The sequence below is a fragment of the Podarcis liolepis genome, assembly GCF_965112155.1.
Source record: "Podarcis liolepis genome assembly, chromosome: 4".
Taxonomy (NCBI): domain Eukaryota; kingdom Metazoa; phylum Chordata; class Lepidosauria; order Squamata; family Lacertidae; genus Podarcis; species Podarcis liolepis.
Window position 1 is genome coordinate 42410154 of NC_139558.1, and position 27093 is coordinate 42437246.

General features: G+C 39.9%; 1 protein-coding gene and 1 long non-coding RNA gene across 4 annotated transcripts in view; one reads left to right on the forward strand and one right to left on the reverse strand.

Annotated features, from left to right (window-relative positions):
- The window catches only part of MAP3K15 (mitogen-activated protein kinase kinase kinase 15), a 61750-nt gene that overhangs the window by 708 nt on the left and 33949 nt on the right, over positions 1 to 27093 (reverse strand). For all 3 annotated transcript variants that reach the window (XM_083501799.1, XM_083501798.1, XM_083501800.1), the window contains 21 exons: positions 26581 to 26751; positions 25334 to 25446; positions 24363 to 24522; positions 23939 to 24089; positions 22936 to 23043; positions 21027 to 21076; positions 18569 to 18664; positions 17669 to 17756; positions 13503 to 13636; positions 12325 to 12452; positions 9844 to 9974; positions 9589 to 9694; positions 6141 to 6298; positions 5388 to 5571; positions 4384 to 4561; positions 3736 to 3910; positions 2828 to 3013; positions 2003 to 2108; positions 1280 to 1490; positions 320 to 432; positions 80 to 177 (listed from right to left, as the gene is read on the reverse strand). In XM_083501799.1, the coding sequence (XP_083357925.1) occupies positions 80 to 177; positions 320 to 432; positions 1280 to 1490; positions 2003 to 2108; positions 2828 to 3013; positions 3736 to 3910; positions 4384 to 4561; positions 5388 to 5571; positions 6141 to 6298; positions 9589 to 9694; positions 9844 to 9974; positions 12325 to 12452; positions 13503 to 13636; positions 17669 to 17756; positions 18569 to 18664; positions 21027 to 21076; positions 22936 to 23043; positions 23939 to 24089; positions 24363 to 24522; positions 25334 to 25446; positions 26581 to 26751 (2845 nt within the window). The remainder of the gene's footprint in view (positions 1 to 79; positions 178 to 319; positions 433 to 1279; positions 1491 to 2002; positions 2109 to 2827; positions 3014 to 3735; positions 3911 to 4383; positions 4562 to 5387; positions 5572 to 6140; positions 6299 to 9588; positions 9695 to 9843; positions 9975 to 12324; positions 12453 to 13502; positions 13637 to 17668; positions 17757 to 18568; positions 18665 to 21026; positions 21077 to 22935; positions 23044 to 23938; positions 24090 to 24362; positions 24523 to 25333; positions 25447 to 26580; positions 26752 to 27093) is intronic.
- LOC310706403 lies at positions 6307 to 9577 on the forward strand. Its single transcript, XR_014525839.1, has 3 exons — positions 6307 to 7091; positions 7179 to 7881; positions 7952 to 9577. It is a non-coding gene; the product is annotated as an uncharacterized lncRNA (long non-coding RNA).

The window sequence follows — 27093 nt, forward strand, 5'->3', positions numbered from 1 at the left end:
GAAAGACAAAATTATTTCAGTGTTTCTAAATATTATTCAGAAAATGAATTTTGAGGGCCTTTCCCACTCTTAATCTTACCCTATCAATTGTATCTGAATCGGCTTTCTGTTGCTTCAACCACTTGATCAGTTCTTGGTCTATGCAGTGCTGAAGAGCAGATGGAGGTGGCTGAATTTCTGCAACAATTCAAAGTAGGTTAATCAGATTCATTCCATTGTTACAAATTCAAAAGCTCTACTCAAAAGTGTTGTGTGTTCTAAAACTCAAGCCATTCCTATCAACTGATCACACACATTTAATGTACATTCTCATATCTACCAGCAGTTTTCAACTGTAGCTGAAGGAGATGCAAGTCTTGAATTCTTTGCTCCAGTGTTTGCCTTAGCAGTGTCTGGTATTCTCTCTCCCTCTGTACCAGGCTCTCCAGTAACCTATTAAATAAAAGAGGGGTCAGACTTGGGTATGACATAACATTTCCCCCTTAAAATGTTTCATGATAGTAGTATACTTTTAATGACAACAAAACCTAGTTCTGCAACACAAGTATTTTGGTGAAACTGATACTTCTATTTTAGTTGTAGTGCAGCTTGGTATGTCAAAAGCACATGTAAAAGTATCTCTCATCATATGGCTTACCTCAAAACAAATCCTACATATCTTTGAATTACTGACTACCTGCCTTGATTTTCAAATGCTATACAATTTAGATTTCTGTGCTGAAATGGTTCCTAGAATTTCTACTTAACCCCAGACTTCATAATTAAATATTCCAGCACTATCAGCATGTTACTTGCTGCTGCTATAGTGATAGAAAACCACAATACAGACGGTCAGACTATGAAAGGAATTTTATACACACTTTCCATCAGTGTTGGCTAAAGTAAGTGCTGCTCTCAAAGCATACATGTTATAGTTCTCCCTGTAAATGCACCCTGGAACATTTAGGACACATTTTACATTTGTAACACGGAAAGGTAACATTTAGCCTGAAATAGAGACGCTGCACATGGAGTGCTGCTCTAGAGGGGGAGGGAGAGGGAGAGGAAAAGACAAGATGCAACCCTCAGCACTACACAACTGAGTTTTCTAAAGTCTAGAAGAAAGAATGTGAGTGTCAAATTAACCCTGTATAAACCAAGAGTAGCTAAACTGGCTACAATATAAAATCTAGCCAATAACCAACGTTGGCTCGTCTGATTGCCTGAAGGTGTTTTATAAACACCAGCAATGATCAGTAAAATGGATGAATAAGCCTGAGCACACTTTAAAGCTGCTAACCTGTTTGTTTCTTGCTTAAGCTTGCCCAACTGCAAGCTGAGCTGCTCCTGAGTGTCAGGGGTCACAGAAGACGTGAGCATGCACACTCCAGATGTGATAACTGTTTCTTCGTGTCTTTTTTGCTGTGCTTGCTGGTAATCCTCATCTACTTCATCTGCATCTTTGTCAACTCCTTCAGTCTCTGATGCTGGTTCAAAGTGAGCTCGAAGTTCTACACAGAGCAAAAGAGAATTGCAGAGGTCAAGCATTTCTTACATTTGCCACTTAAATATCATCTAGTCAGCAAGCTTTTTCTGAGTATAAATAAAATGCAGCTCTCCTTCCTAGTCCCATTTCAGAAAATACAGGTGCCTAGGGAGTTCCTTGATTTTAAGAAATGACAAACTAATAATGGGCTAATGTGTGGCAACCTTTCAAAAGAACAATTCGTGAGGATTTGTAGTTAATGTTTCTGTCCAGACTAATATTCACAAATACGTTGGTCTGTAAAGCACGTTTAACAAAAAAATTCAGTGTTCAGAAAAATCAGAACTTGTTTTATGAAAGAACTAGCAGCCATTTACAAGTTTTCGCCAAGCAGAGACTGAAGTACTACTGCAGTTCCAGCACACCAGCAGTACCCACCTTGGGGCACTCATTCCACAGGTTAGACATTTATTATTGCTTTGCTCACATCATATTTAACCATCCCACTTAGCAGTTTACTACTTTGCTTTTACTTACCTGGAATGAGAATAGTGACAGCAGCTTGAACAGCACGTCGTATTATATTATCCATAGCAAACATCCAATGAGGTCTGATTAAATGATTCCTTAGTACTTTGTTAACCTATAAGAAAAGTGTCAAATAAAACAAGGTAGTAGTTTGCCTTAAGCTATAAGCTTGAAATTTAGAACAAGAAGTTTGGGTAAATGTAGGATGACAATAAGTCCACTTGGATTAAGAGCTAGAACACATATTGGAACATAAAAGCAGCCCTGCTGGATCAGACCCAAAGCCTCTCCTAGTCCAGAATCCTGTTTCTCACAGTGGCCAACCAGATGCCTAGGGGAAGCCCCCAAGCAGGACATGAGTGAAGCTGTAGCCCAGTGACTGGTATTCAGAGCCATGCTGCCTCTGACCCTGAAGGGATACAGCTTTTGTTTCCACTGTGATGTAGGCACAAAGAAAGCTGTTGCAAAGCAACACCTAAGAGACTCTGTTGTACATCAACAATGCACAGATATTCGACTAAGTCATACTCAGAGCAGACCCCCTGAGGTATCACACTGTGCTTCAAGTTCTTTGCACAGAATTGTGCATTGTATGCTATCTTCCAAAGGCTTCCTAGAAAGCAAAAGTGGAGATAATTTCTACAATTCAGCAGAAGTGAATAAATGCATCTTCTCTGGTTGGCTGCTCCATATGATATTCTACAACTCCTTTGTCCTCTTCTGCCCTCCTCCCAATAGTATAATTTAGGGTTTTAAGTTTAAATGGCAGCAAAAGGTATTATTGGTAGTGGGTCCCTCCCCCCACCCCCAGATATTACACTCGGATGAACATACTGCATCTTGAAATCCAAACAACACCAGATGAATCTGATTGATGGAAGTACTGTCAAAGTCCAGTTCAATTTTCAACTTGGATATAGTTGATGCCATAACTCTGTGTTCAGGAGAACGTATAAAATCTCTCAAAATCCCAATTATCTGCTTGATATGAGCAACTGAAAGATGCAGTTCTTCAGAACTCTGAAAAAAAGATGAATATGCAAAATGTTTAAAAAGGCACATCAGGAAATTCCACCAATGTATGCATGCATGTTTTCAACCTTGCTGCCACTATTCTGGAAGACTCCTTTTTACCAATTCACAGCAAGAGCAGCAGAGGGCAGCTTTCAATCAGGCACATAACAAGTAGTTTGATTCATGGATTACATTAGCTCACGAGAGAGGAAACAGAACATGAGCTAAATTCAACACTGATGTAACCAAACTGCAGGACTGAATTTGTCCTACCAGAGAGCAGCTTTCTGCCATTCAGTCCTTAAGCAAAAATTCATATTACAATCTCTAATACCATATTACAATCTCTAATACCAAACAAAAATTGGTTGCAGAGGTCAAGGCAACAAACAAGGTGGTCAACAAACTTTAGGTGACCAGTTAAATAATAAGAAGCTCCATTTTACTACTTAAAGGTTGTGATGGATCCCTCTTTGCTTCTCCATGTTTGTAATCTCCACACAATTTTGTGGAAGAGGAAGTTAGGATGAACAGACTTGCCCCTGTCTCTTCCAGGGTTGGGCTTATAATCCAAGCCAGAGGCCAACCATGCAGGTTCCCCGAGTGATTTAGAACCCACATGATGAGCACAGAAGCTCTTCACCCCAGACATCCTCCAGATCATGGATTAGGAAAGGTGGCAGAGCAATAATTTTTACCTCTTCCAAACAAGTGAATAGTTGTATTACCTGTGCTACACATTCTTTTAAATTGGAAGCTACTTGGTTTTGCTCTTCTTTGAGGATTTTATACAGAATTGCACGTCGTTCACTGTCCTTTCGTAGCAAGAAAAGACCAGAATCCCTTTCCTCAAGTGAAGGGGAAGCACTTCGCTCATCTGAAATGGAGCTGTCGTCGGGAACACTGGGCCAGAATGAGACAGCATTCACAAGAAACTATAAATGACAAAGTCCAGAAGAAAACAGCCCAGTTTTTAAAGCAACTTTCCGATTACTTAAAATGAATGGCTTTTATTTTGTGTGCTACAAAGATGCCCACCAAATCCCAAGTTTTATAGTAGCTGAGAACACAGCTTTCTATGAAACGAGACACTAATTCAACATCTACAGTAAGAAGACAGATTGATCATAATGTGGACTGCATTCATTTGAAGATGCTGCAATTGCTGCTCTTTTTTGTCAGGGTCTCTTTTTCCAATTAGACTCTTATAATGAGTTTTACTTGCAGGGGCCTAAACAAACCCCATTCGATACTTTACATTTTACTATAGATCTTGTAACGGAATTAGCTTTGAGCACATCATCCCACCTAAACTGTAAGGACAGCTGGCATCCTCTGTGAACCTAACATGCCATTTTGCATAGGTCAGGTTTTACCTTAGTAAATGGGAGATAGGACTCTTTGTCTGAACCTCTGACACGGAGCGCTTTGCCTTATCAAATAGCATGTCATGTGGCATATCAGAGTCTGGTGAGACTGAGCCGTGTTCACTGCTGCTGCTGCCAGCCTGCTCCCCCTGGACTGGCAACGGAAGTGATGTGCTGCGGTTATAATCTGGAGCACAAGAAGAAAAGGGGAATGAATAAACAGGTCCTCCTTTTAAGCAAATGAAACAAATGCAGTATAATTGAAATGCAGTTTAAAAAATTGACAAGGTGTGAAATGAAACTACCGGATGTGAAAAAGGTGTGTGTCTGCAAGCTGCAGAAATAAATTGTGATGATTGATGGAAAACCCTTCTGAAACAAACACTAGCAGTGGGGTTTTTTTTTTACCTTTCTAGTGTAGTTCATCTAGGAATTGGGGTGGAAGGGACCTTGTTCTGAGTGATCTCCAAGCACTGAAAGAATTACTTGAGATCCAAGAGGCTACTAGCTGATAAGGTGACATAACCTTGCTTTTACAGCTCATCCACAACTGAAATTTGTGTAACATTACTCTCTTTGTGAAGCCAAATCAGCCCTTGTTCAGGGTTACTAGTTGTATAATTTATTTGCCCTCCTTTTTGGTTTACAACTTGAGATGCCTTACACACCTTAAACTGCTGGGTGCATGTCTACTGAAAATAGGCTTCATTAAAATTTCTCCAAAAAGGATTTTCCAGTTTTTAAAAATGTCATTTTGGAGAGAGAAGAAACCCAGCCCTGAATTTCTTCATCCTTTATTAAAATATAGTGCTCTAATTTCACCAAGTTTGTTATTTCTTGAATTTGTTATATTAACACTAGGGTGAACCTGCCCCAAAAATATTCTTTTCATAGCTTGCTGATTGCTTGACACATCCAACTGATTTCCTGGTATGTTCAGAGCCCAAGATTAAAGAGAAGGATGATGGTTAATATCTCTTTACATACAAATATTTTGACTGATAATTCCTTACCTGAAGGCTTGAACGCAATTCTGTTTTTCTTGCCCTTGTTCAACTGTTTCAAGAATGGGTCCTTAAGTAAGTCCGATGCTGTGACTCGTTTATTTGGATCAGGTTCAAAGCAGAGCAAAATAAAAGCTCTTGCCTCAGCAGATAGTGATTCAGGAATTTCAGGGTGAATTTTGAACATTCCAACCTGCAAGCAGAAAGGACGCTCTGCATCACTTCAGCAAGGTGAATTACTTTAAAGTAGACTCATGCTAGGGCTCATCCACACTTAACTTTTGCCTCCTCTTTCCAGGCAGAGGTGCACACACTTTAATGCTCTGTGCCCGAGTGTGTATTTTTTGCCCCAAACTTCCCCCACAAAAACCTGCTCTTTAAAGCTGAATTGGAGCAAACGTCAATTTGGCCTTTTGCGACGAAAGCTCCAAACAAAAAAGGGGGGGGCATTCAGACACAAACCTTTGTTTGTGGGACATGGTAGGAGCCTGTGGAATGATTTCCTTGCTGAGGCATACAACTATCTTTCCTTGAGGGACTTTTAGAAGAGCAGCAAAACACACATATTCCCTCTAGTTCTAACTTGGCTGGTTGTGAAGCAGCTGTAGCTCCCGCCCAGCATCCTTTGCATGCAAGTCGTCTCAGATCTGCTATTGCACATAAATTAATAGATGCTGCTAAATGATCCATGTCAGGAAGTATTCTAGCAGTATGGTAATATGCGGAGGGGGCGGGAGGTGGGTTAGTACATACAACACTTACTTTGAACATAGCTGCCTGTGGTTCACCCAGTTCATGAAAGGGAGGCTTCCCTGTCGCCATTTCAATGGTAGTGCAGCCCAAAGACCAGATATCAGCTGGTGCACCATATCCTCGAGGTCCCTTATCAATAATCTCTGGTGCCATGTACTGCAAAGTGCCTAAAGTCATGAAAAAGAATAGGTACAAGTATTGTTATTATTTTAAAAATCCCTGAACAGATCACACTTAATATTAATAATAAACCTTTATTGTCACTACACTACCTGTGTGCAGTGAGATTAAACGAGCCCCCCCCCCCCATATACTCAGTCTTGTTCACGCTCTGTGTGCTTGTCGGAAGTCAATTACACCATTTTCCCCCCATTCAGCAGCCCAACAGCCTACGGATAAAAACTGTTCTTTAACCTGCTGGTGCGGCTGACTATACTTCTTTGCAAAGTACCACACTTCCTTAGGTACTTGGCAAAAATGGCATTTCCCATACAGATGGGCTTAACAGATGGATTAAGTACCAGTGCCAATAACTCTCAGCTGTTACACTGCATTCTGTCACAAATTTTCTACATGACTGCCTTGGCTTATTAAATGGAAGACAATCCATTGAGTCCACTATAGCAAGAATGAAAATACTGTCTTAAGATCACATTTTCCAAATTTTTGCACAGGCAAAGTTTTGACTGCATAAACAGTAGAAAGGTTACAACCATTTGCTGGATGGCTCACAGGATAATGTAGAGTACACGCAACTCCCCATTTGTGTACATTTGAGTTGCGTGAAACTACAATCAGGAATGGAACCCCCACATAAGCTGGGATCCCCCTGTACTAGTTTTTGCAGTTTCAATAACAAAGTTATGTAAATTGTTCCCCCTTAAATTAATGGAGAACTTTTTACAACACAACTATATCCAGCATCTACTCAGAAGTCCCTCTGGGTTCAACTGGGCTTAGGTACAAACTGCAGCCTTAGAATATTTATTATATGCATATCCTGTATTATATCATGTATAATATGGAGCTGTCAAAGATATCCCACAGACATTCCTGACCAGAAGCACACCTTCAGTAAAGCTACAGCATTTTGTATTCTCAGAAAAGTAGAAAGGAGAACTCTTGAATGCAAAGGAGAAAGTGAAGATTAAGAAGAAGCTAAAAGCATTCTTGTATGTTGGGGTAATTTTAATCTGTTTTAGTATTTTAACTTTTGTATGTTTTTAAATATAGTTGTGAATTTATCTTAATTTTACTTTTTACCTTTTGTAAACTGCTTTGAGCTTTTTTGCAGTCAAGCAGTGTGTGTGTGTGTGTGTGTGTGTGTGTGTGTGTGTGTGTGTGAGAGAGAGAGAGAGAGAGAGAGAGAGAGAGAGAGAGAGATAAATAATGGAAAGTTTGAGAAATGTTATTGGGATGGATAATCGTAGACAGAAATTACTTTTTGGAGAGTTATTCATTATTAAAGAATAAGTTGCTTATACTATTTACAGCTCTGTTCTTTGCTAGACTATCACTTTTGGGGATGAATGAAGCATTCTCTCTACGTCTCCAAAAACGTATTTGATTTGATTTCCCCATGTACACATTAAAATGCAGGCAATAAACGCATTGGTTTTGGACCAAGTTGCTCTCTCCAAGGGCTTTCTCCACAATGTTGATCACAGCTTTACTGACTTATTTTTGTATATAAGCAACAGACAAAGAAAACATTGATCTGAAATCTGTAACCAAGAAAGACTTCCTTCCAGTAGCACCTTAAAGACCAACTAAGTTAGTTCTTGGTATGAGCTTTCGTGTGCATGCACACTTCTTCCAAGTACTTTCCAAGTACAATATATTCTACTTATATAAGGAACATTCTGTACATATATACTCACTATGCGAACAATACCCATTACCCAAAAGACTTGAATACAGAATAATCTTAATTAATGTAACAAGCAATAGTCATATATAATTACAAATAAAGCAAAAGCAATAGGCATTGCCATCTTATCTTGCTCAAATAAACTCTGCAGCTTTTCAACAACTGTATGTTTGGACATGAGGGTTGCTCGATCACACTCCTCATCAGTGATAAAGATTCATGGAAATGATAAGTAATATCTTAAAGGGGTGGGGAACTTTTTTTAGACTGAGGGCGACACTCTAGGAAACCTGGGGTCACATGCCAGTAGTTGGTAGAGCAAAGAACATAATTTTTATCCTCTTTTAGTACATATAAGAAAGCAGCCTTATTAAAGAAGAAAAAGGGAAGAAAAAATTGGTAATGTACTGTTTTAGTGTTTTGCATTCATTTTTCTTTATTGTAAGATGAAAACAATTCAGTGGAAAACAAAGCGAGACGTGTTCTTGTTTTGTACTGGATAAATGATGCAATCCTAAACACACTTGCTTGAAAACAAGTCCAAAATATGGTTAGGATGAAACTGAGAGACTGAAGGCCCCCTTAGACTGGTGGTTTTTTGCTGCTGCAACATGTCACTGACACAGTAATAGCGCATTAGTGAGAAATTTATGCTAGCCTATCCACACATCATTTACAGGCACAAATGGTGATGAAAAGTGCTGATTGTATATAATCACCCTGATAACCTCACCAGTGTAAATCATGACAAATTGCCTGGAGGAACTCTGAGTACTTACAGCAGGAGATGCCACAAAATCAGAAAATCTAATGTGGTTTTACAAAAACCAGAAAGGCTTCGAACCCACAGGAAGACCAAAACGAGCTGATGTGCAATCCCATTTGAACTCCCCCAAAGCAATCTGTCTCTGCAATCTTGTTTGCAGCACTGGCAGACTGCACAGACAACATGGTAATCTGGGCAAGCATTACCTCAGATAGTTCCTGTGGGCTAGGCACTTTGTACTTTCTACATCAGCTAATTAAGGTTTTATAACATTTAACTATTGTATTTACTGTTACTGTGCAGGCAAATCTTCACAGCAGAACTGGGTGGAGGCAGGGAAGCAGCTTCTAACTATGAGCACAAAAGCTGCATTCAGATGTGGATTTCGTACTGTTAGTTTTACCAGTTATAGTGCTAGTGCTTCTGTTCCATTTCTAGCTTTCCTTTTACACTAACACCTTTTTATGTTATAGACCTGTGGCTTTTTGAGCAATACATATTATTGCCATGCAAAACTTTAAATGGCGGAAAAGAAATACATGCCAGGATGCGGCTCCCAATTTTGCCAATAACTCAATTTTCCGAGTTAGTGTGGTTGCAAATGGATTATTTTTTCTGGAAATAACTGACATGGTAAGGAGTACGGAAGTTCCACTAGATTTCCAGAAGTGACTTGTACATTGTGTGAGAGCTCACATAAAAAGCGAAATGAACACACGTATAAGGAAACGTCGTGAAGGTGGAATAAAATGCCATCTGAGTATAGCCTAATTCTAACCACAGAAGATTATTAAAAAAGAAAAAGTTGTTTCTGTTCTTACCTGTAAATGTCTCTGTACATGGATTCACTCCTGCAAGGCGCTTGGAGGTCCCAAAATCAGAAATCTTTACTACTCCACTGTATGTGTTCACTAAAACATTGTCTCCCTTAAATAAACAAAGAGTAAACAAATTACCAGAAACTTTGGTTATCGGGGATTTTATGAAACCTTTCTAAAAGAGCAACTAGTGGGAACTTAAACCCTGCATTTCTGTAACATACAATTAAAGATATAAGGAAGCATGCATATGCTCACTTTTATGTCTCTGTGGACAATCTGGTTCTCATGGAGATACTTCAGGCCCTCTAGGATTTGCTTGGTGTAAAACTTAATTGTGGGTTCTTTCATTGGTCCCCATTTTGATCTTAGTAATGCAGAAAGACTTCCTGGGTTTAGGCAGAAAATACAGGATAAAAAATGATTCTGTCCAGGGTATCAAGGCCTGTAATCATTGACTCATCAGTACAGTACATAAGTAAAATCCCATGCAGAGTTACCTGGGATTGAACACGCACACTTCCTGTATTGGACAATATGTGACTAGCTGCAGAGTAAACATGCAGAGAATTGAGTCACACACTTTGTTAACTCTGAGCCAAACTCATATGCCCCATTATACACAGACCTAAAAGAGCAAATACTGTGCACTTACACAGCGTATGGCATATATCTAATGAGATAATTCTAGAAACTAGAGACAGAGTAATCTCAAATCTGTCAGCATTCTGAGGCTAGGTTTGAAGTCACAGTAAACCACAGTTAATGATTTACCATGAACGAACAGGTGGGGTCCTGTTTCCCTCTTTCACTAGCAAAGAGTGGAATCAACAAACCACAACCCCTGGCTTAGCTGAACTGGAGGTCATGGTTTGCTTCACTTGACACAAACCATGAAGTCAAAGCTTGTTCTTTGCTTCCCAGCTGTGGTTTGTTTGAGTGAAAATGCTAAGCCAGAGATTGTTATTCACACCAGGGGAGCAGTGAATCACGAGTGATCGCAAGGTTCATGGGTAAACTAACTATGGCTTACCAACGCATGTGAAGTGGACCTGAATGTTTTAGCATTAGCTCTGTCAGTCTATTAAGGCATCCATTCTAGCAGGCCCTCTAAGACTGCAGGAAATTTACTGAAGCCTTTGCTTGGGAACAAAGGAACCTGCCTTATACAGAGTTAGACCACTGTTCCCTCTAGCTTAGAATTCTCCACACTGACTAGTAGCAGCTCTCTATGCAAAGCCTTTCCCTACCCTGTATTGAGATGACAGGGCTCAAACCTATGCATGCAAAGTATAAGCTACGAGCTTTCCCCTGGGTCCATGTTCCCAAAAAAAGACCCCTCATAAACACTGTAAAACTCATTCATTCTTACATCAGGAATATGCATATGGGAAGCAACCACAAGGAACCAAGATCAGGTCAAAAGGGCAAAAAACAGAATCATTGATAAAACCCTTCAAAAATGTTTTTCAGTGTATGTTCTGTTTGAGCTGAAATTCAAGGCCTTCCAGTGAAAACTCTTGACACGTCATCTTTTTCCATTGGTGCATATCTCTACCAAAGGAACTCCCGAAGGACCATCTTGCCCCGAGGGGAGTGAGAAGCAGCAGTAAAACAAACAAGTGGTTTCTTCCCTCCCTTTATAGCTTTTTAAAAATAAAAATAAGTGCTTATTGTTATAATAATCTCATGTAAACCACTTCCAGCTTTTCCTGAAAAGCTGTACTGTATATAAATACCCTTAAATAAGTGAAATAAATAACCTCTCCCCACTGCAGTGAGAAACTATCCAATTAGGTGGGCCTTATTAGAATGCTGTATGTTCCCAACCATCTGATGTGACCTTATCTTTTTTTCTTTCTCTGTATGCTGGTTAAGAATACAATCCTCTCTCATTTCACCTGCATCTGTCCCCCTACCACTGGAATGCCCTCCCACCTGAGGCAGCCAGGTCTCTTCTGTTATATTCAGGAGTGTCCTTAAAGATAAATCTGTTGACTTCAGCGTCTCCTTTATTCTTCCTTTCTCTCTCCCTTAAGTGCTATTTTTTTATAAAAAATGGTAGAATGCTGAATGGTTTTTGGTGCTTTATAAATAATTGTGATAGAAAGAAAAGAGAGAAGAGTTTCTGAACCTAACAGTTCTCTCCAGGAATCAGTGTGAGGCCTGTGTTTGTAACTAATTGCAGTCAACGTAAAAATGTTATTTATGTGAGACTAAATTGCACCAGAATTTGAATATACAGCCTTGATTCAGGAAGAAATATGTATATGGATTGGGTTCATGCTGATTTAATTATAGACAGTCTAAAATATTCTACAGAGGTTTGAGATATGAATCATTCTACTCTGTATGTTATGTTTTACTCTGATTTATGGGTTCGCATATTACAGGGATGGCTCAGTCAATAGAGCATGAGTCTCTTTATGTCAAGGTTGTGGGTTTGAGCCCACATTGGGCAAAATATCCATGCATTGCAGGGGGTTAGACTAGATTACCCTTGTGGTCCTTTCTAATTCTACAATTCTTTTCTTCTAAACCTTGGGTTCGCGTGAACGTGTGAGCTGCTGGAGAATAGCTCACAGCCATTTTACTCCTCCTTGGTCCTTTCTGTTGCCACACCAAGCTTAGCTAAGGTTTGGTTTAGTGTATTCTAAAGCCAAGGTTTGGCTTAGCATGGCGTCTGAACCAGATCATAGTAAGGTGTCATAAATGAGGTGAAAATAGTAAGATACAAACCTCCAGGCACCTGTTCCATGAAGATTTTAATATATCCATCTTCAGAAACAGAACCAAGATACTGGACAATATTTCGGTGCTTCAAATACTTGTGGAGGGCTATTTCTTCATGCAGTGGCTGAGAATATCTGTCAATGAAGAACAACTGAAGCCTTATAAAAATCAGAAAAAAAAACACACTAACCTAAAATTTCCATGCCACCCACATAAAGATTGAACATATAAATTGGTAGGTCAAAGGTCCACAGAAAGGATGGAATAACAATGTAAGATAATTAAAAAGCCCCAATATGGTCAAAATCACCTCAACAAACATATACCATGCAGTGAAAATATATCCTCAGCCAGAGCTGGTAGGCAGAAAGCTACAGCAGCATTGTTTGCATCTACTGTCTTGAGAGACAATAGAGTGTGCCTCTAGGGGTAAAGTCAAACCTCTGCATTTGCAGCACTGAAGTGACCTCGCCAGGGCACAAGTCTGAGCAGTGTGTATGGAGGTCCTGGGATGCCTAGACAACTAGACACGCGCCCCTCAGCCTTGCTGATGTGATCCAAAGGTCCTGGGGACTCCACTCTGGAATAGGGTAGCCTTTTCTTCGCCCCAAAATATCCCGCAAGTCAGCGGAGATTTAGGATCAGAGATCTCCTTCTCCTAAATGAGCTACCTTCCCAGGTTGACAAGCCCCATTTGCCCCACACTTCCCTCTACAGAACATGCAGAAACCGCCTTCTTGACCGCTATTGGTCTTGTTGGCTCAATCAACCACAGCCTGTCTTCACATGCAGGGTAAATCCCTAACTCACCAAGGGTTTGAGACCCATTGGCTACTGTTCACCTGGTTTAGCCGGCCATTCCTGGGGTGTGGCCACTGTTGCATACAGACTGCTTCTAGGAGTCTCCGGTGAGAGCTGAGAGCAGGGTGGGGCCAAAGGTGGATAAATAACTGCAGAAGAAGCATGTGTCCCCCAGCAGAACTACTACGCCTCCCCTAACACCCCCAGCATGCTTCTCTGTCTGTGAATGACATATATATTGAATAATGAATGATGTAAGACCAAATTCGGCAAAGCACACTTCATACTTATATCTGAACTTTAAAAGGTTACTCCTCCTCAGGACTAAAATGAATAACCCACCCCCCATATTTAGTGTGTAAGAATAAAATATCAAGACTCACCTGCTGTCTCTCTCTGGTATTTCCTTGATGGCTATTCGGACCTGATTGCTAAGATCTCTTCCAGCATAAACTATCCCGTAGGTTCCTTTGCCCAACACTACTCTGTCTCCATTCTCATCATAGTCATACTCATACTAAAAGCAGAAAGAAACAGAATTCAGAATTAACGTTTGCCATTAGCAATGTATTGCCCTAAAGATCAGCAGCTCTAGTAGAAATTAAAGAGCAAGCGTTTCTTATAATGTTTGCAGGCAACTGTGGTGCGAAATGAACCTACAAAGACTACTTTTGTCTTATAGAAGAACTGCAATGTTCTAATTAACAGGCACTGGTTTTTTAAAAAATGAATTCTTTAAACATTATATAAGCAGCTGCCCATAATAAGAATGTGCGACATAAGAGGAATACCTCACAAGTAAAAGATTATTTAATAAAGGGATGTGTCTTTTAAAATCTGAGTGAAGAATACATAATGGAAACAAACAGCATAAAATGGAAGATAATGTCAATGGGGGCAGGTGGGCAGGTACTGTAAACCAGACTCCTACAAGTATGTACAAATCCTCTGTCAGTAAGTCCTTGAAATTCTTCCACAGTTCATTTTGAAAGTGATTGCCAAGCTCCCTGTTTCCACACAGAGTCCTCCAGGGAGGTATTTGTACACCCTAACATGACCTGCCCACTAACTTAGTTCAACCTTTCAAACAGTTTCATTTTTCATGCTTCAGCAGTTCACAGTTCATCGCCCTGTGCTGTTATGTGATATGTGCTATTACCCAAAATGACACAACCAGAACCTGCTAATGTTTTTTTTTAGCACACCCATATTTCACAGCTACGAAACAGTATTCAACTGATAGCGGTAGCTTGAGGACAGCAACCAGATTTACAAAACGTTAGCCTGAATATCACTGATAGCACATTTCTGACAGAGCAGTTGTTTACCCAGAATAAGTCCTACTGTGTTCACTCTGGCTTACTCTTAGATAAGCATGAATAGGAACACAGGCTTTGCATGCACAAACTATCTGAAGATAAACATTTCAGTGCAATGGGCAATTCCACAATCTATTCTAATGACTTCATTTTAAAGCAAATTCAAATTGAGAAGCCGGAGGGAGGCAGAAAGAAATAAGAATTGTATGCCCTTGAATACAAATGTTACTTTTGAACAAAGGAGGAGAATTCACTGGTTTTCTAAATGATGTGCACACTGATGTCAAAGAGCTGTTCAAATTAGAGGATTTTCATTGACATCTGCCTTTAAAGTACAGACATGTAGATATATCAGCTAATTCCCACTTAGTCCAGAGAAACCCAAAACATAGCCTTGGCTTCTCTCATATTTGCTAACTAATGTCTCCTTTTAGGATGCAGATATATTGGAATGCTACCTAGAAGCATCCTATATTACTCAACTCTCAAGTAATACTTGATCCAAAGCACTGAGGCATTTCAAACTTTATGCTTTTGTTGTTTTTCTTGAACCTTTCAAATAAATGTATGTTATCCCCTTGAGCATGCAAGTTGTGGGTTAATAAACATGAAAAACAAACAAACCCAACCCACTCGTAATGTGGGAATAATGGGAACAAAGTTTCATGGCATGTCTGGTTGAACTGATGTTTCTCTGTGACAATCTTCTTCCTTATTTTATCCACTAGACTTACATGGAAAACAATAACTACTGTAGAGTTGCGAAATATGCCTCACTTGTAATGCAACTTTTGATCCCTTTGTAACTAAAATTTACAAGGACTGGATTTGGGACATTAGACATGGAAAGCTGACAACTCTACCACTAATGTGTCCCCTCTCATTGCTATTTATGAATTTAGTGCCCTACACTGTTTTCAGATTGATCTGTCATATCATTCATGACAAAGCTCTCACATAAGGGTGTTTCTGTCTTTTCTCAGGTACCAATGCATTGTCAAATGGACTGTGGGGATAGAATAATTAAATGCTATTAGTTCAGTACACAATTATCCATTGTCATGTATGAAAATTGTAATTGTACAAACAAGCAGTGGGGAAAAGTACTTTTTGAATCCTTAATTCCAGTAAGCAATTGCGGAAATCAGAGATTCCTATAACTGCCATACTTTTTGGATGAAAAGCTTTGTGTGCAACTCTCGAACTATGTTAATAATGTGATTTTCAATACATTTCAAGCTCCATTCCACAAAACTCCAACATGTTTCTTTCAAAATATTTTACCCTGCTCAGACGAGTTCTGATTAGCAATAAGAAATACATAATATGTAAAAATATCAAGTATGTCAAACATTATTATAGACGAAAGATATTTCCTCCTGTATCTGATGCTTAGATATTGGATTCTAATACTACATACCTGGGAAAGGGGATTATTATTCGGATAATAGGTTTAATAGCATCCAAAAAGTTCGCATTATGCAGGTGTTTTTTAAACAACAGGTAGATGAATAGGCTAGGGCTACGCAAACAAGAAAACATTCTCTACAAATACCTACAGTTTATTTGCTGAGTTTCACTTATCCATAAATAAAAATGTTTTCACATGATGCTCTCTTCCTGAATTTTCCATATTTGCTTAATTTATACAATTGTAGTATACACTCCCATGCCATATTTACATCATTTAAGAAACATTTGCAGGGGCATGCTAAAACTCAGTGAGCACAGAATTCTGATAAACTCTCACCTATCACATGACTGCTTCTGCCTGCTGCAGTTATGGCAGATTGCCATCAGCTTAAGTGGCTGCCATGCTCAAAAGGGTCACGCAAAGAGCTCCTGAGATGTGACCCTCAGCTGTCACCACTTCCTTAATAGTTGACAGGACATTTTCAGAGTCAGAAAAGGACAGTTGGCCACCGAGCCGTCTTTCCCATAGGGCTTAGAGTTCGCTGTGCCAGGGCGCTGGCCTCACAGACACGCCCCAGTGAGTGGGGGAGCTGCACGGCTTTGCTGGCGGCCTCCCCTTTCCCTGTACCTGCCAGCTGTGCCTCACCAACCATATGGCTGGCGGGCGTGCAGCTTGCCTCCCAGGTCTCCGCGGAAGGAGAGCGATCCCTGCAGCGGCTTAGGATGGAAGCTGCGCCCCGCCAACTGTATGGCTGGCTGGCATGCAGCTCTCTCTCTCTCTTTCGCCTGCTGGCCTGCAGCCTTTGCGACCCTAGTTTTGGGTCCTTTTTAGGTTCAGAATGTCACTTCTTTACACCCACCCACACACCCCAATATTTGAAAATGTCAGCTTTGTACTTAAACACAAATTGGCCAGGAACTTCATTTTCGGTGTCTTTATTAATTTATTTGGTCACACGTTGCTGTTATTAGACAGTGTGTGAGCGCAGGGTTTACACTAATGGTAGATTGTGCCCAGATTGATAAAAGTTCTGTAACGTTAGGCAGATCCTTTATGTGCCCTTGTGTCCTTCCAACCAATAAATGTTGGCAGTTATGAGCATGTGCATGCAGACAGCACTTCAGCATGTTATTGTTTCTATTTAATGCCTAGTATTACAGAATTCTAACCTTGTGGGAGTACAGTAGATTAGAAAACCGACTACTTGCCTGCCTGAGTGAGGGCAAACCTGGTTATTTTGTCTGCAGCTAACGATTGCTGTCACAGGCAGTACTTCAACTCAGGACCATTGTCTCTACCTGCCATATCTCTTGCCTGAACTGAGCTCGCAAACTGACAGCTTGCGCTGATGGGAGGGAAGCGGTGCAAAACAGAACCAACCAATCTTCATCCCTTCCATGCAGAAACTAGGACGATGCTTCGACACATGCCACACAAATGAAAGTATTGAATACCCATCTGGCTCTTTCCCAAAAATCAGGGGGGGGGAGGGGTTGCAGTAGAAGAAGAAGAAGCAGGTTTGTATGTTACTCTGGAATACTAGCTGAATAATGACGACATTATGTGGCGGCATGCCAAAAAATCTGAAAGAGCCAGCAACTGTACCACTATAAATGGTAAATGTGGAAAGCTTCTTACTGCCCTATTGAACAATGATTTAGCTGCAAAGTTTTAGTTGTGCTGTTCCTACTTTTTAAAAAGGTAGGTATTATTTCTTAATTTAATAAATTAAATTAATTAGAATAGGAATATGGAAAGCAAATTCCTCTCCCATCCAAACAAAGATTTCTGTTTCTCCCCGGTCAACATTACTTACTTCCAATGTGTCTCCATCACACTCTCCTTCCAGTTCCAGAGTACTTCCTACAACATCTGTTAAGATCTCTTTAACCAGACTACAAAATCTGTAAGCAATGTACACCGCACAATTAAAGGCAGAACAGTATCTTGCTTTTCTGCTCAAATGTATGATACTTATGATTCATGTGCAATGCAAAGCAATACATCTGCCAACATTCCTTTTCCTTTTCCTCTTCAAAATCACTATTGCCTCATGCTGTTGTGCTACAGCTTTTTTTAATGGATACTGAAACCCCTTATAAATTTATCCCTTATAAATCTGTAATTCAAATGTAACTTTTGGACTGTTTAAATTACTTTAAATCAGCATTAGCCCAAGACATTTTGCTGCCTGAGATGGATTCCAAATGATGTCCTCCATCCCAGTTCAAAGACCAACACTTTCACCATGCTGTTAATTCCTACCTTCACATGTCCTGATCATACTAAACAAATTAAGATCAATTTAACCTGTGATATGGTAGGGCCTCTATAAATGAACACAGGAAAGAAAGGAATGTAGAAAACAAATATGAGGAGCGATATCCAATTGCATAAGCAAATGCAACAGGCACTTCCCACTTCCACAGTATTCCAGAGCAAAGTGTCTTTTATGTACAGTATTTGCACTGAATATGATGCAGTAGTTTGTGTGGCCACAAACAGGTGGCGCTGCAAACTACAACGTGACGACAGACTTCTGAGAATTGTTCACTTGCTGCTGGGCTATCACAGCAGCATTGGAGGGTGAAGAGGAGGGAGTTGGGTGGCCCCGCAAACGAAATCTTTGCGAAAATACTTCTGGGTTTACAAGGTATCCCCCAACGATTGTATGTCTCATTTTGATAGTTAGGGAAAGCAATGCAAAGCTTCTCACCTGCTACACTGGCCCTCTGTAGAAAAGTAGATCTGAAAGTCATCAGAGTTGTCGTGGACATACAGAAAACAACACCGTTCGTCAAATTTAGATATGCTGTGGAAAAAGAATTACAATAAAGTTATGCTAAGCACAAGTGGCGTGGATGTGGGGGCAGAGGTATGAAGATGAAGGAACACATGGAGGAGCTCAGCTAGCCCTGTTTTGCTCACACAGCAGTTCAGTTTTCCTTCTACCACTACAGAGTTTACAGAATCAAAGAGAGACAACAGCACAGTCGTGGTTTTTTTAAAGCCTGCTTCGAACTGGAGATGACAAGCTATACAATTTGGGTGCCATTTATGAATAAAATGAGGAAATGATGATAAAAATGTGCAGAACAGATCCCTAGGACAATGGAAACAACAGTCAGTCTGCATAGCAGGAAAAGTTAAGATCTGTGACCTTCAAAAAACCAGATATATGTATTGCCAGGGTGTTAATCATTCATTCATTCATTCACTTATTTAGTTAGTGCCATTCCACTTATGAGTCGCTTCCAATGAAGCATCTCAAAATAAATTATCACCAGTATAAACAGATATAAAACAATTTCTTTTATAATAACAATTTAAACAATTCCATATATAAAAACCATTTCAAATCCAATATAAATACAGGGCAAGATAAAGATCTCCCCTTCAAAAAGCCTGTTGAAAAAGGAAAGTCTTCAATAAGTGCCAAAAAAATAATAAAGACTGCCCCTGTTAGGATTTACAACACTGCAAAAACATAAATTACTAGCTCAGAACAAATAATTCATTGTTCTGCTTACTTTACTCTCTCAGGTTGATTACTAACACTCTTTTAAAGTCAGTTTCGAACAAAAAGTAAAGATCTTTCCAGATTCTGTATAATAAAAGTGCATTTAGCAGTTCTTGTAAGGGGAGTCATAACAGGAGAATAATAGCATTACTTTCTCCCATGTCTGGTTTGTTTTTTTCAAATGACCTAAAATCCCTGCAATTCAAACTGCTGAAGTTTGCAGACAATGTTTGTCTAGTACTATATTCATGAGGCAGAAAAAATCCATACCAGCCTAGATGAGAGAAAGGAGAAAGCAATGACAATTTTCAAAAGCCATGGAAGAAACACTAATCAATATCCATCCAGTTTCCAATTTGCCAATCTAAATATAATATTCTGTAGAGAAATGTACGTGGAGAGAAAGATTAAACTCACTTTCTCACACTACATCTTTCAATGGTGTAACTTCAGCAATATAAGGAACATGTTATTTGAAAGTGGTACCATTAAAAGACCATGAAAATATCAATTCAACCGAGGAGGAAGAAGGAAGACAAGAAGCAAAAATATCCAAGCTACTATGCTGAGCAATGACTAAACTATATTATAGAGCCTGCATATTATGAAGAAATATTTAAGATGCCTTCTGCTTAGTACTACAAAAGAGGGGTAAAGTCCTTCATGTAAATTGAAAGCATTGGAAAATCACAAGAAAAAAAGCTATCTTCTTTACTCTCCCCAAGAACTAGCATTAGAATATACATATGACTTAAGGACACGGGTGGCGCTGTGCGTTAAACCACAGAGCCTAGGACTTGCTGATCAGAAGGTGAGCGGTTCGCCTGTACGCCTGCTCCCTCGGCCAATAAAGCGAGATGAGTGCTGTATCCCAGAGTTGGTCACGACTGGACCTAATGGTCAGGGGTCCCTTTATCTTTACCTTTTTATGACTTAAGGAAGACAACCTATTTTATTTTCTATAAAAATGTATTAACCTAATTTTCAGTCGCAAAACAGGGCCCTAATGGAATTAATCAAATAAAACAACCAACAATAAAATAATGAAGCTCACTTAAAGAAACAGGGTTCATTGATCATTGAACTGTAGAGTTAGAAGGGGTCCTGGAGGGTCATTTAGTCCAACCCCCCCATCAATGCAGGAATCTCAACTAAAGTACCCCAGACAGGTGTGCCAACTTGAATAAAATAGAGGGGTTCAGGTAAGCCCCACCCCAAATAATGGATCACATGACACGGCACACAAAAGTGTCCTTTTTTTTTGCTCTTCAAAATGTGGCAACCCTAGGGGAAAGTCTACCTGCGGCATCACACCTTACACTATAGGGACAACCCTGCCAAAAAAATGGGCATTCTATACTATTGCTCTTTTATTGTGGAATGCCCTTCCCTTGGCCATACATGAAGCAGCAACCATTTGTTGCTTCAGATGTCTTGTAAAGGATTCTTTAGGGGTAAAGAACTAAGGAATATTTATACTATATTTCAAGGAAACAGTTTTCACATCTGGGGAGTTGGGTGGGATATAAAGGATACCCAAACTACATCGTTTGCTAGCATTGGTGGGAAAACACATATACATTCTTCACATATCCCTAAGGCAAAATGAGGCATGTAAGTAAAACAAAAATAAAACCATTTCAAGGACACTAACCTTATTCCTCTAATAGAAGAAGCTGTAAAATTCCACTCATGAATCTGTTTCTGCAAATGGGAAAGAACACAGATGGTTTCAAAGCAAGATTACAAACCATTATCATCACATCACAAGGATGATCTCAGTCTTTGGGCACCAATATTTTGCTTTGAGGCAGCATACAGCAATATTAGCAAGGTTGCTTCTACCCCCCCAAAAAAAGTAGCAAGATAAAGAAGGGACACAACACTAGGCCCCAACAGGTTACTCCTTGCCACTGCAGAACGAAAATGGTCTTCCTAAATTTCATGACACTATGAATTTCCTTTCAATTGAAAGTCTGATGTCCATCCTAATGGCATTATGCCTTAATTTGTGGAAATGGCTAGGCTCAGTGAATCCAAACATTCCCCTGAAAGGGAGGTGTGTGTGTGTGTGTGTGTGTGTGTGTAGCTCCATGTCAGAAAGAATAATCAATCCATGTCAGAAAGAATAATCACAAAGTCATGAAGTATGCTGCGGCAAGCCTGCAGAAATGCTTACCTAAACTGTCTACAGAGCTACCTATTGGCTTCTCATGTATGGCCATATATCTGAGAAGGATGCTCAGATGATCTGATCCACAGTCCTTGGTTCACTGATAAGCAAATATGTACATTAGCTAGAGCAAAAATAAGGACAATTTGATTGCTGGATTTTGTGGCTTAGCAGCTGTGACTCCTGGACAGAGTGGGTTGAGAAGCAGTGTTACATTAGTGCTGAAGAATATTCATGTCATGTACTGCGTCATACTGAGTGTATCATTTGTACAAAACCTAGCATTTTCATAACTCAAAAGTGAAGGGCTAAATCATTGAAACCAATTCACTGTCCTCCTATTTTCCTGCTGTATATCTAAGAATGAAACACATTCTCTCCCCCCCCCACCCCCCACAAGGATGGTTTATCCTAATGAGAATTCTGGTATCAGAATTTTTATGAGCATCCCAAATTTCATAAGTTCTCAGTGGAATGTGTGATACTGTAATAAAATAAAACAAGGAGTAGAAGTTTAAGACATCATATATCTAATTCTGTATAGCCCTGTATAGCCCTTTCAACCCAAAAGCATGGTAGTATGAAGTGTACTGAGACCAGGTGTGCAAACGCACTCCCACTATACCCCTAACCTGCCCAATCACAGGGAGGCTTCCAAGCACATTCAGCTGAATTGGCTTATAGTACAAGCCTCCTTCTGGAGGAGACTCTTGAGAGTCCCATGGACTGCAAGGAGATCAAACCTTTCCATTCTTAAGGAAATCAGCCCTGAGCGCTCACTGGAAGGACAGATCCTGAAGCTGAGACTCCAATACTTTGGCCACCTCATGAGAAGACTCCCTGGAAAAGACCCTGATGTTGGGAAAGATTTAGGGCACAAGGAGAAGGGGACGACAGAGGACAAGATGGTTGGATAGTGTTCTCAAATCTACCAGCATGAGTTTGACCAAACTGCGGGAGGCAGTGGAAGACAGGAGTGCCTGGCGTGCTCTGGTCCATGGGGTCACAAAGAGTCGGACATGACTAAACGACCAAACAACAACACAAGCCTCCTTCAGATCTTCCCATTTGACACAGGAAGGTTAGAGGTGGAGTGTTCGTGCCTGCATGTGCTCACACGTGATCTCTGTCATGCTTTGTGCCCATGTGCTTTCATGCTGAACAGACGAAAAAATTTGTATGATAATTCATTTCCCTGGGGCTTAAGGCTGTCTCCCTATTATTAGTACCTCAGTTTTTCCATCTACGGGACAAAGAAGATACTTATGTGCATTGTGTGACATTTTTGTGAAGCCTCTTTAAAAAAAAAAAAAAGAGTTGTATACAAAGAAGCCAAGATGCGATGATCAGAATTTCTAGAGGGAAAGAAGAAATTCACCATTGGTCTTACCACTTCTGTCGGAGACACGTGCCAAAGGGAAACAGTTCTTTCTTCTGCTTCATTGTTGATTGAAACATACGCAGGCTGGTATACCTTAGTTGGCTCTATCACCAATACCTAAACGAAGCACACACATGTTCAGAGAAACCTAACTAGATCAGTGACACATCCTTACAGCATCGGAATGCTAATTATAAGGCTGTTGTCCTAAAAGGCAGGAGTAGCCAACATGGCAGCCTTCAGACATTGTGCATTACAAGTCGCATCCATCCCAGCCGGCATGGCCAACAGCCAGAGATGGTGGAAGCTGTAGTCCAACAACAACTGGAGGACACAATGTTAGTTACACCTGAACTAGGGAGTAAATCCCATTGAACGTGTGCTGAAAATTTGTTCACAATTAACACTGCATTTTCTTCTTGGCTGTGGATCAAACTATTTATTTAATCAGGTCTCATACAATTTCTTGTACTCTTTCCTTCTTGTATATTATATTCTTTCATTCATTTGCATTAGACTGCCTCTTGTATCAAACATCCATTTATACTCAAGCCACTTGTGTACTGCTGTTGTTGTTGTTGTTGTTGTTGTTGTTGTTGTTGTTGTTGTTTTTAAAGACAATGAATTACATAGTGATACGATTACAGAACACATTTTCCCCTTAGAAAGTTTCCCACTTCCAACTGGCAACCCCTACAGATCAGCAGCAAAAACAGCAAGCAATAACTGCCACCGAGGTCCACTCCCTACCAAACAGGACATGCCAGCTCTGGCCTACTTGGCAGAAAACACTATATGCAGCTTGGGCAGATTTACTTGTCACTTGATTCTAGTTTACATGATAGCTCCTAACACTAGGCCACAATTTTCTGTTACTAATAGTGCAATTCTAAGCCTGTCTACTAAAAGTAAACTCTGATTAGTTTAACTGGGCTTGCTCCTAGGCAAGTGTATACGGGATTTTAGTCCAAATCAACCAGATATACAAGCTCTGCGCAGTACAGAGACTTACTGGGAATCTCAAGCCATTAGTTGTTTCTTTAGTTGCCTCAAAAATGATATCTAACCAGAAGTTCAGTCTCTCTTGTCTAGGAGAATGTTCTATGGTGAGTTTCTTGAACCGCTGTATTAACATCAGGTTCTGAACCAATGACTTCAAATACCTGAAACACATGCATACAATCAATAATTAAACAACCAAGAACAACAGTATTTACTCTAAGTTAATGACACAACAAGCCTTTGCTAGAATATTAGAAGTCTACTTGAAAATCAGAAGTCCTGAAAATGAAAACATAGTTATTTAATCATCATGCAAAGAGTGGTGATGGTGCATGGAGCACTGGAGAACTTAATGAAGTCCAATGGGGTGTGGGGGGTGAGGGCAGAGAGCAGGAGATGTAACTACGCAAATTTTAATATGTGATGATACATACCAAATGGGTGGTTTCAGTTTAAACAGCCTCTCTGCTGCTTGCACTGCTTTACCAATGTCATTGGCCAACATGCTTACACTGAAGAACTGCCCGACATCCCAGTAATTGTTCATTTTTTCCAAACTCCCTTTTCTTCCCAACAAACTGTTCAATCGCACACCTTGACAAATTTACATAAAAACAGTATGTTACAAGGGAACACAATGAACCTCAAAGACTGTAAAGATGATAATGTGTGTTGGTAATCATGAGAAGTATAACCTCTAAGAGTATTAGGTAGAGAAAAACTACACAAAGGGACACATTAAAGGACACATTCATGCCATACATTTAAAACACTATGATATACTTTAAACAGTCATGGCTTCCTCCAAAGAATTCTGGAAATGGTGGTTTGTTAAGGGTGCTGTGAGTTGTTAGGAGACCCTCTATTCCCCTCTCATAGCTACACTTTCCAGAGTTCCCTGTGAAGAGGGACTGTTAAATCATTCTGGGAACTGTAACTCTGGAAAGGGAATGAGCATCTCCTAACAATTCTCATCATGCTTAACAGACTACAGCTCCCAGAATTCTTTGGGAGAAGCAATGGCTGTTTAAAGGTGGTATGATAACGCTTTAAATGTATGGAGTGACTATGGCCTAAATGTCATTGGTGGGAAATAAATTGCATTCTTCATATGGTCAAAGATACTAGTCATGGACCACTGCCCTTGCAGAAGTTCATTCTAGGAACAGGTGCTTACAACTGATGGCAAAACACTTGTGACATGCTTCACAGTGGGCTAAAACTACTATTCTTAAATACAGAATTCACTGCAACTTCAGTTCAGAACAATGGATCCAAAGTTCCAGCTCCACAACTGGAAATTTCCTTCATTCAATTGGACCTTTGGATCCAACCCTTTATGTATCTGACAATAATTAATAACCCTACTACTGCTGCAACAAGTTTTTCTTTTTGTGTTGTTCACCTATTTTCCTTAGTTCCATGGAGGTTTCAAACTGCTGCCCTGCAACAATCAGCAAGACTGCAAGGTTAATCCCAGAATACAGAGTTGACTGGAGCTCAAACCCTTTACGATACCTGCAGAGACAAGATTTAACAAACTGGAGAAGATACTTCCAAAGAAAAACATTTGAAGTTTCTCAGATCACAGTAAAGAAGGCATGCCAGCCATTGTTGCAAACTATGGAAATGTGAATGGATTTGTTGTTGTTGTTCCAATTAATCTTATCTAGAAAGACAGGAGCTCATGATTTAATTCGGATTTAATTTTCTTCCCTCTCCCACAACATGAGAACTCGGGGTTAGCTGGTGAACCTGATTAGCAGCAGATTCAGGATGACAGATAAAATGATGTTCTTTTTTCATGTAACAAATGGTTAATTTATGGAATTTACTGCCATCAAAAGTTGTGATCTAAACAGCTTTAAAGTCAGACAGGTCAGTTAAATTTATTTGCTAAAACTTAGTCATCACAAAAACACCGAAAATCAAATTGAAAAATACATTCAGCACACTGGATCTCATTTTGTGTGATAAATCCATTGGGCAGCTAGAGCAAACACAGAAACGTTATATGTCATGGGCAACATCTAAAAATATCCACCTGCTTGCACAACAGAATCCACTTATGCAATGGGACTTCCTGTTTCTCTTCTTCCCCACTCCAGATCAGACTTTGAGAGCACATGGTAGAGGAGAGGAAGATGAAGCCCTGTTGCACGAGTGAATACCCACAAGTGCTCCATTGGATCTCACCCAGTATCTTGATTCCTATCGTCCAATAAATAATAGATTTTCTCTTTCCTGTTCAAAAAAGAATCTCTTTCAAAAAACTTTCTTTATGAGAATTATGTTTATGATACATACGAAGAGAAGTATCTCCTCTCCAACCACAAATGCATCGACAAGAATTTAGAGATATTCTTATCTCCCCTCTAAATATGCTCTGAGCACAGTCTGAAATTTCAAAACAGTAGCTTCCTCCTCATTGCAACTCTACTTTTGGAAGACTGTAATAAGATGTAACAGAATACTAAAATGGTAAGAATTGCATAGTTTGAAGATAATATCTAGATAATGAAAGGTCCTATTCTTAACTCCCGTCCAACAAGAGGCTGGCTGGTAAGGAACTTGGTACTCCATGTGAAGTAGTACTTTGCTTTCCATTTCATAATTACACAGATACGGTAAACACATTGCCACTCCTCTTACCATTCAATGGCTGTGTCCCGGCTGCTGGTGTCTTTACAGTCCGAATCAAGGAAAACGTCCTTGTAGATTCTCCCACACAAGCAGAACATGTCAGGTGCTGGGCGATCACATGTCTGCAAGACCTGCAGCATCACTTGCAGTGCCTTCCCCCGGTCACCTGTGTTGTTTCTTCTGAAATTCAGACAGAAAATCACATGAATAAGCTTGTACAAAGAACCATATATCTGTGTCTAACACAATTTATAACTCTGTCAATATGCACTAAACTGGGATTTGCCAATGGTGTGCCCATGAGCACAGTGGTCTCCCCTGGTGCCCACAAAGAACTCTCCCCACTCATGCACTGCCTCCTTTGTAATGGGAGTAGTTATTTCTCTCTCTCTCTCTCTCTCTCTCTCACACACACACACACAAACATAAAGCATATAAAAAATGGAAAAGGAAGCTGGAAGAGTGATGCTCTTTCCCACTTCCTCTTCCAGCTCTATGTGCATTTCAAGGCTCATATTAATT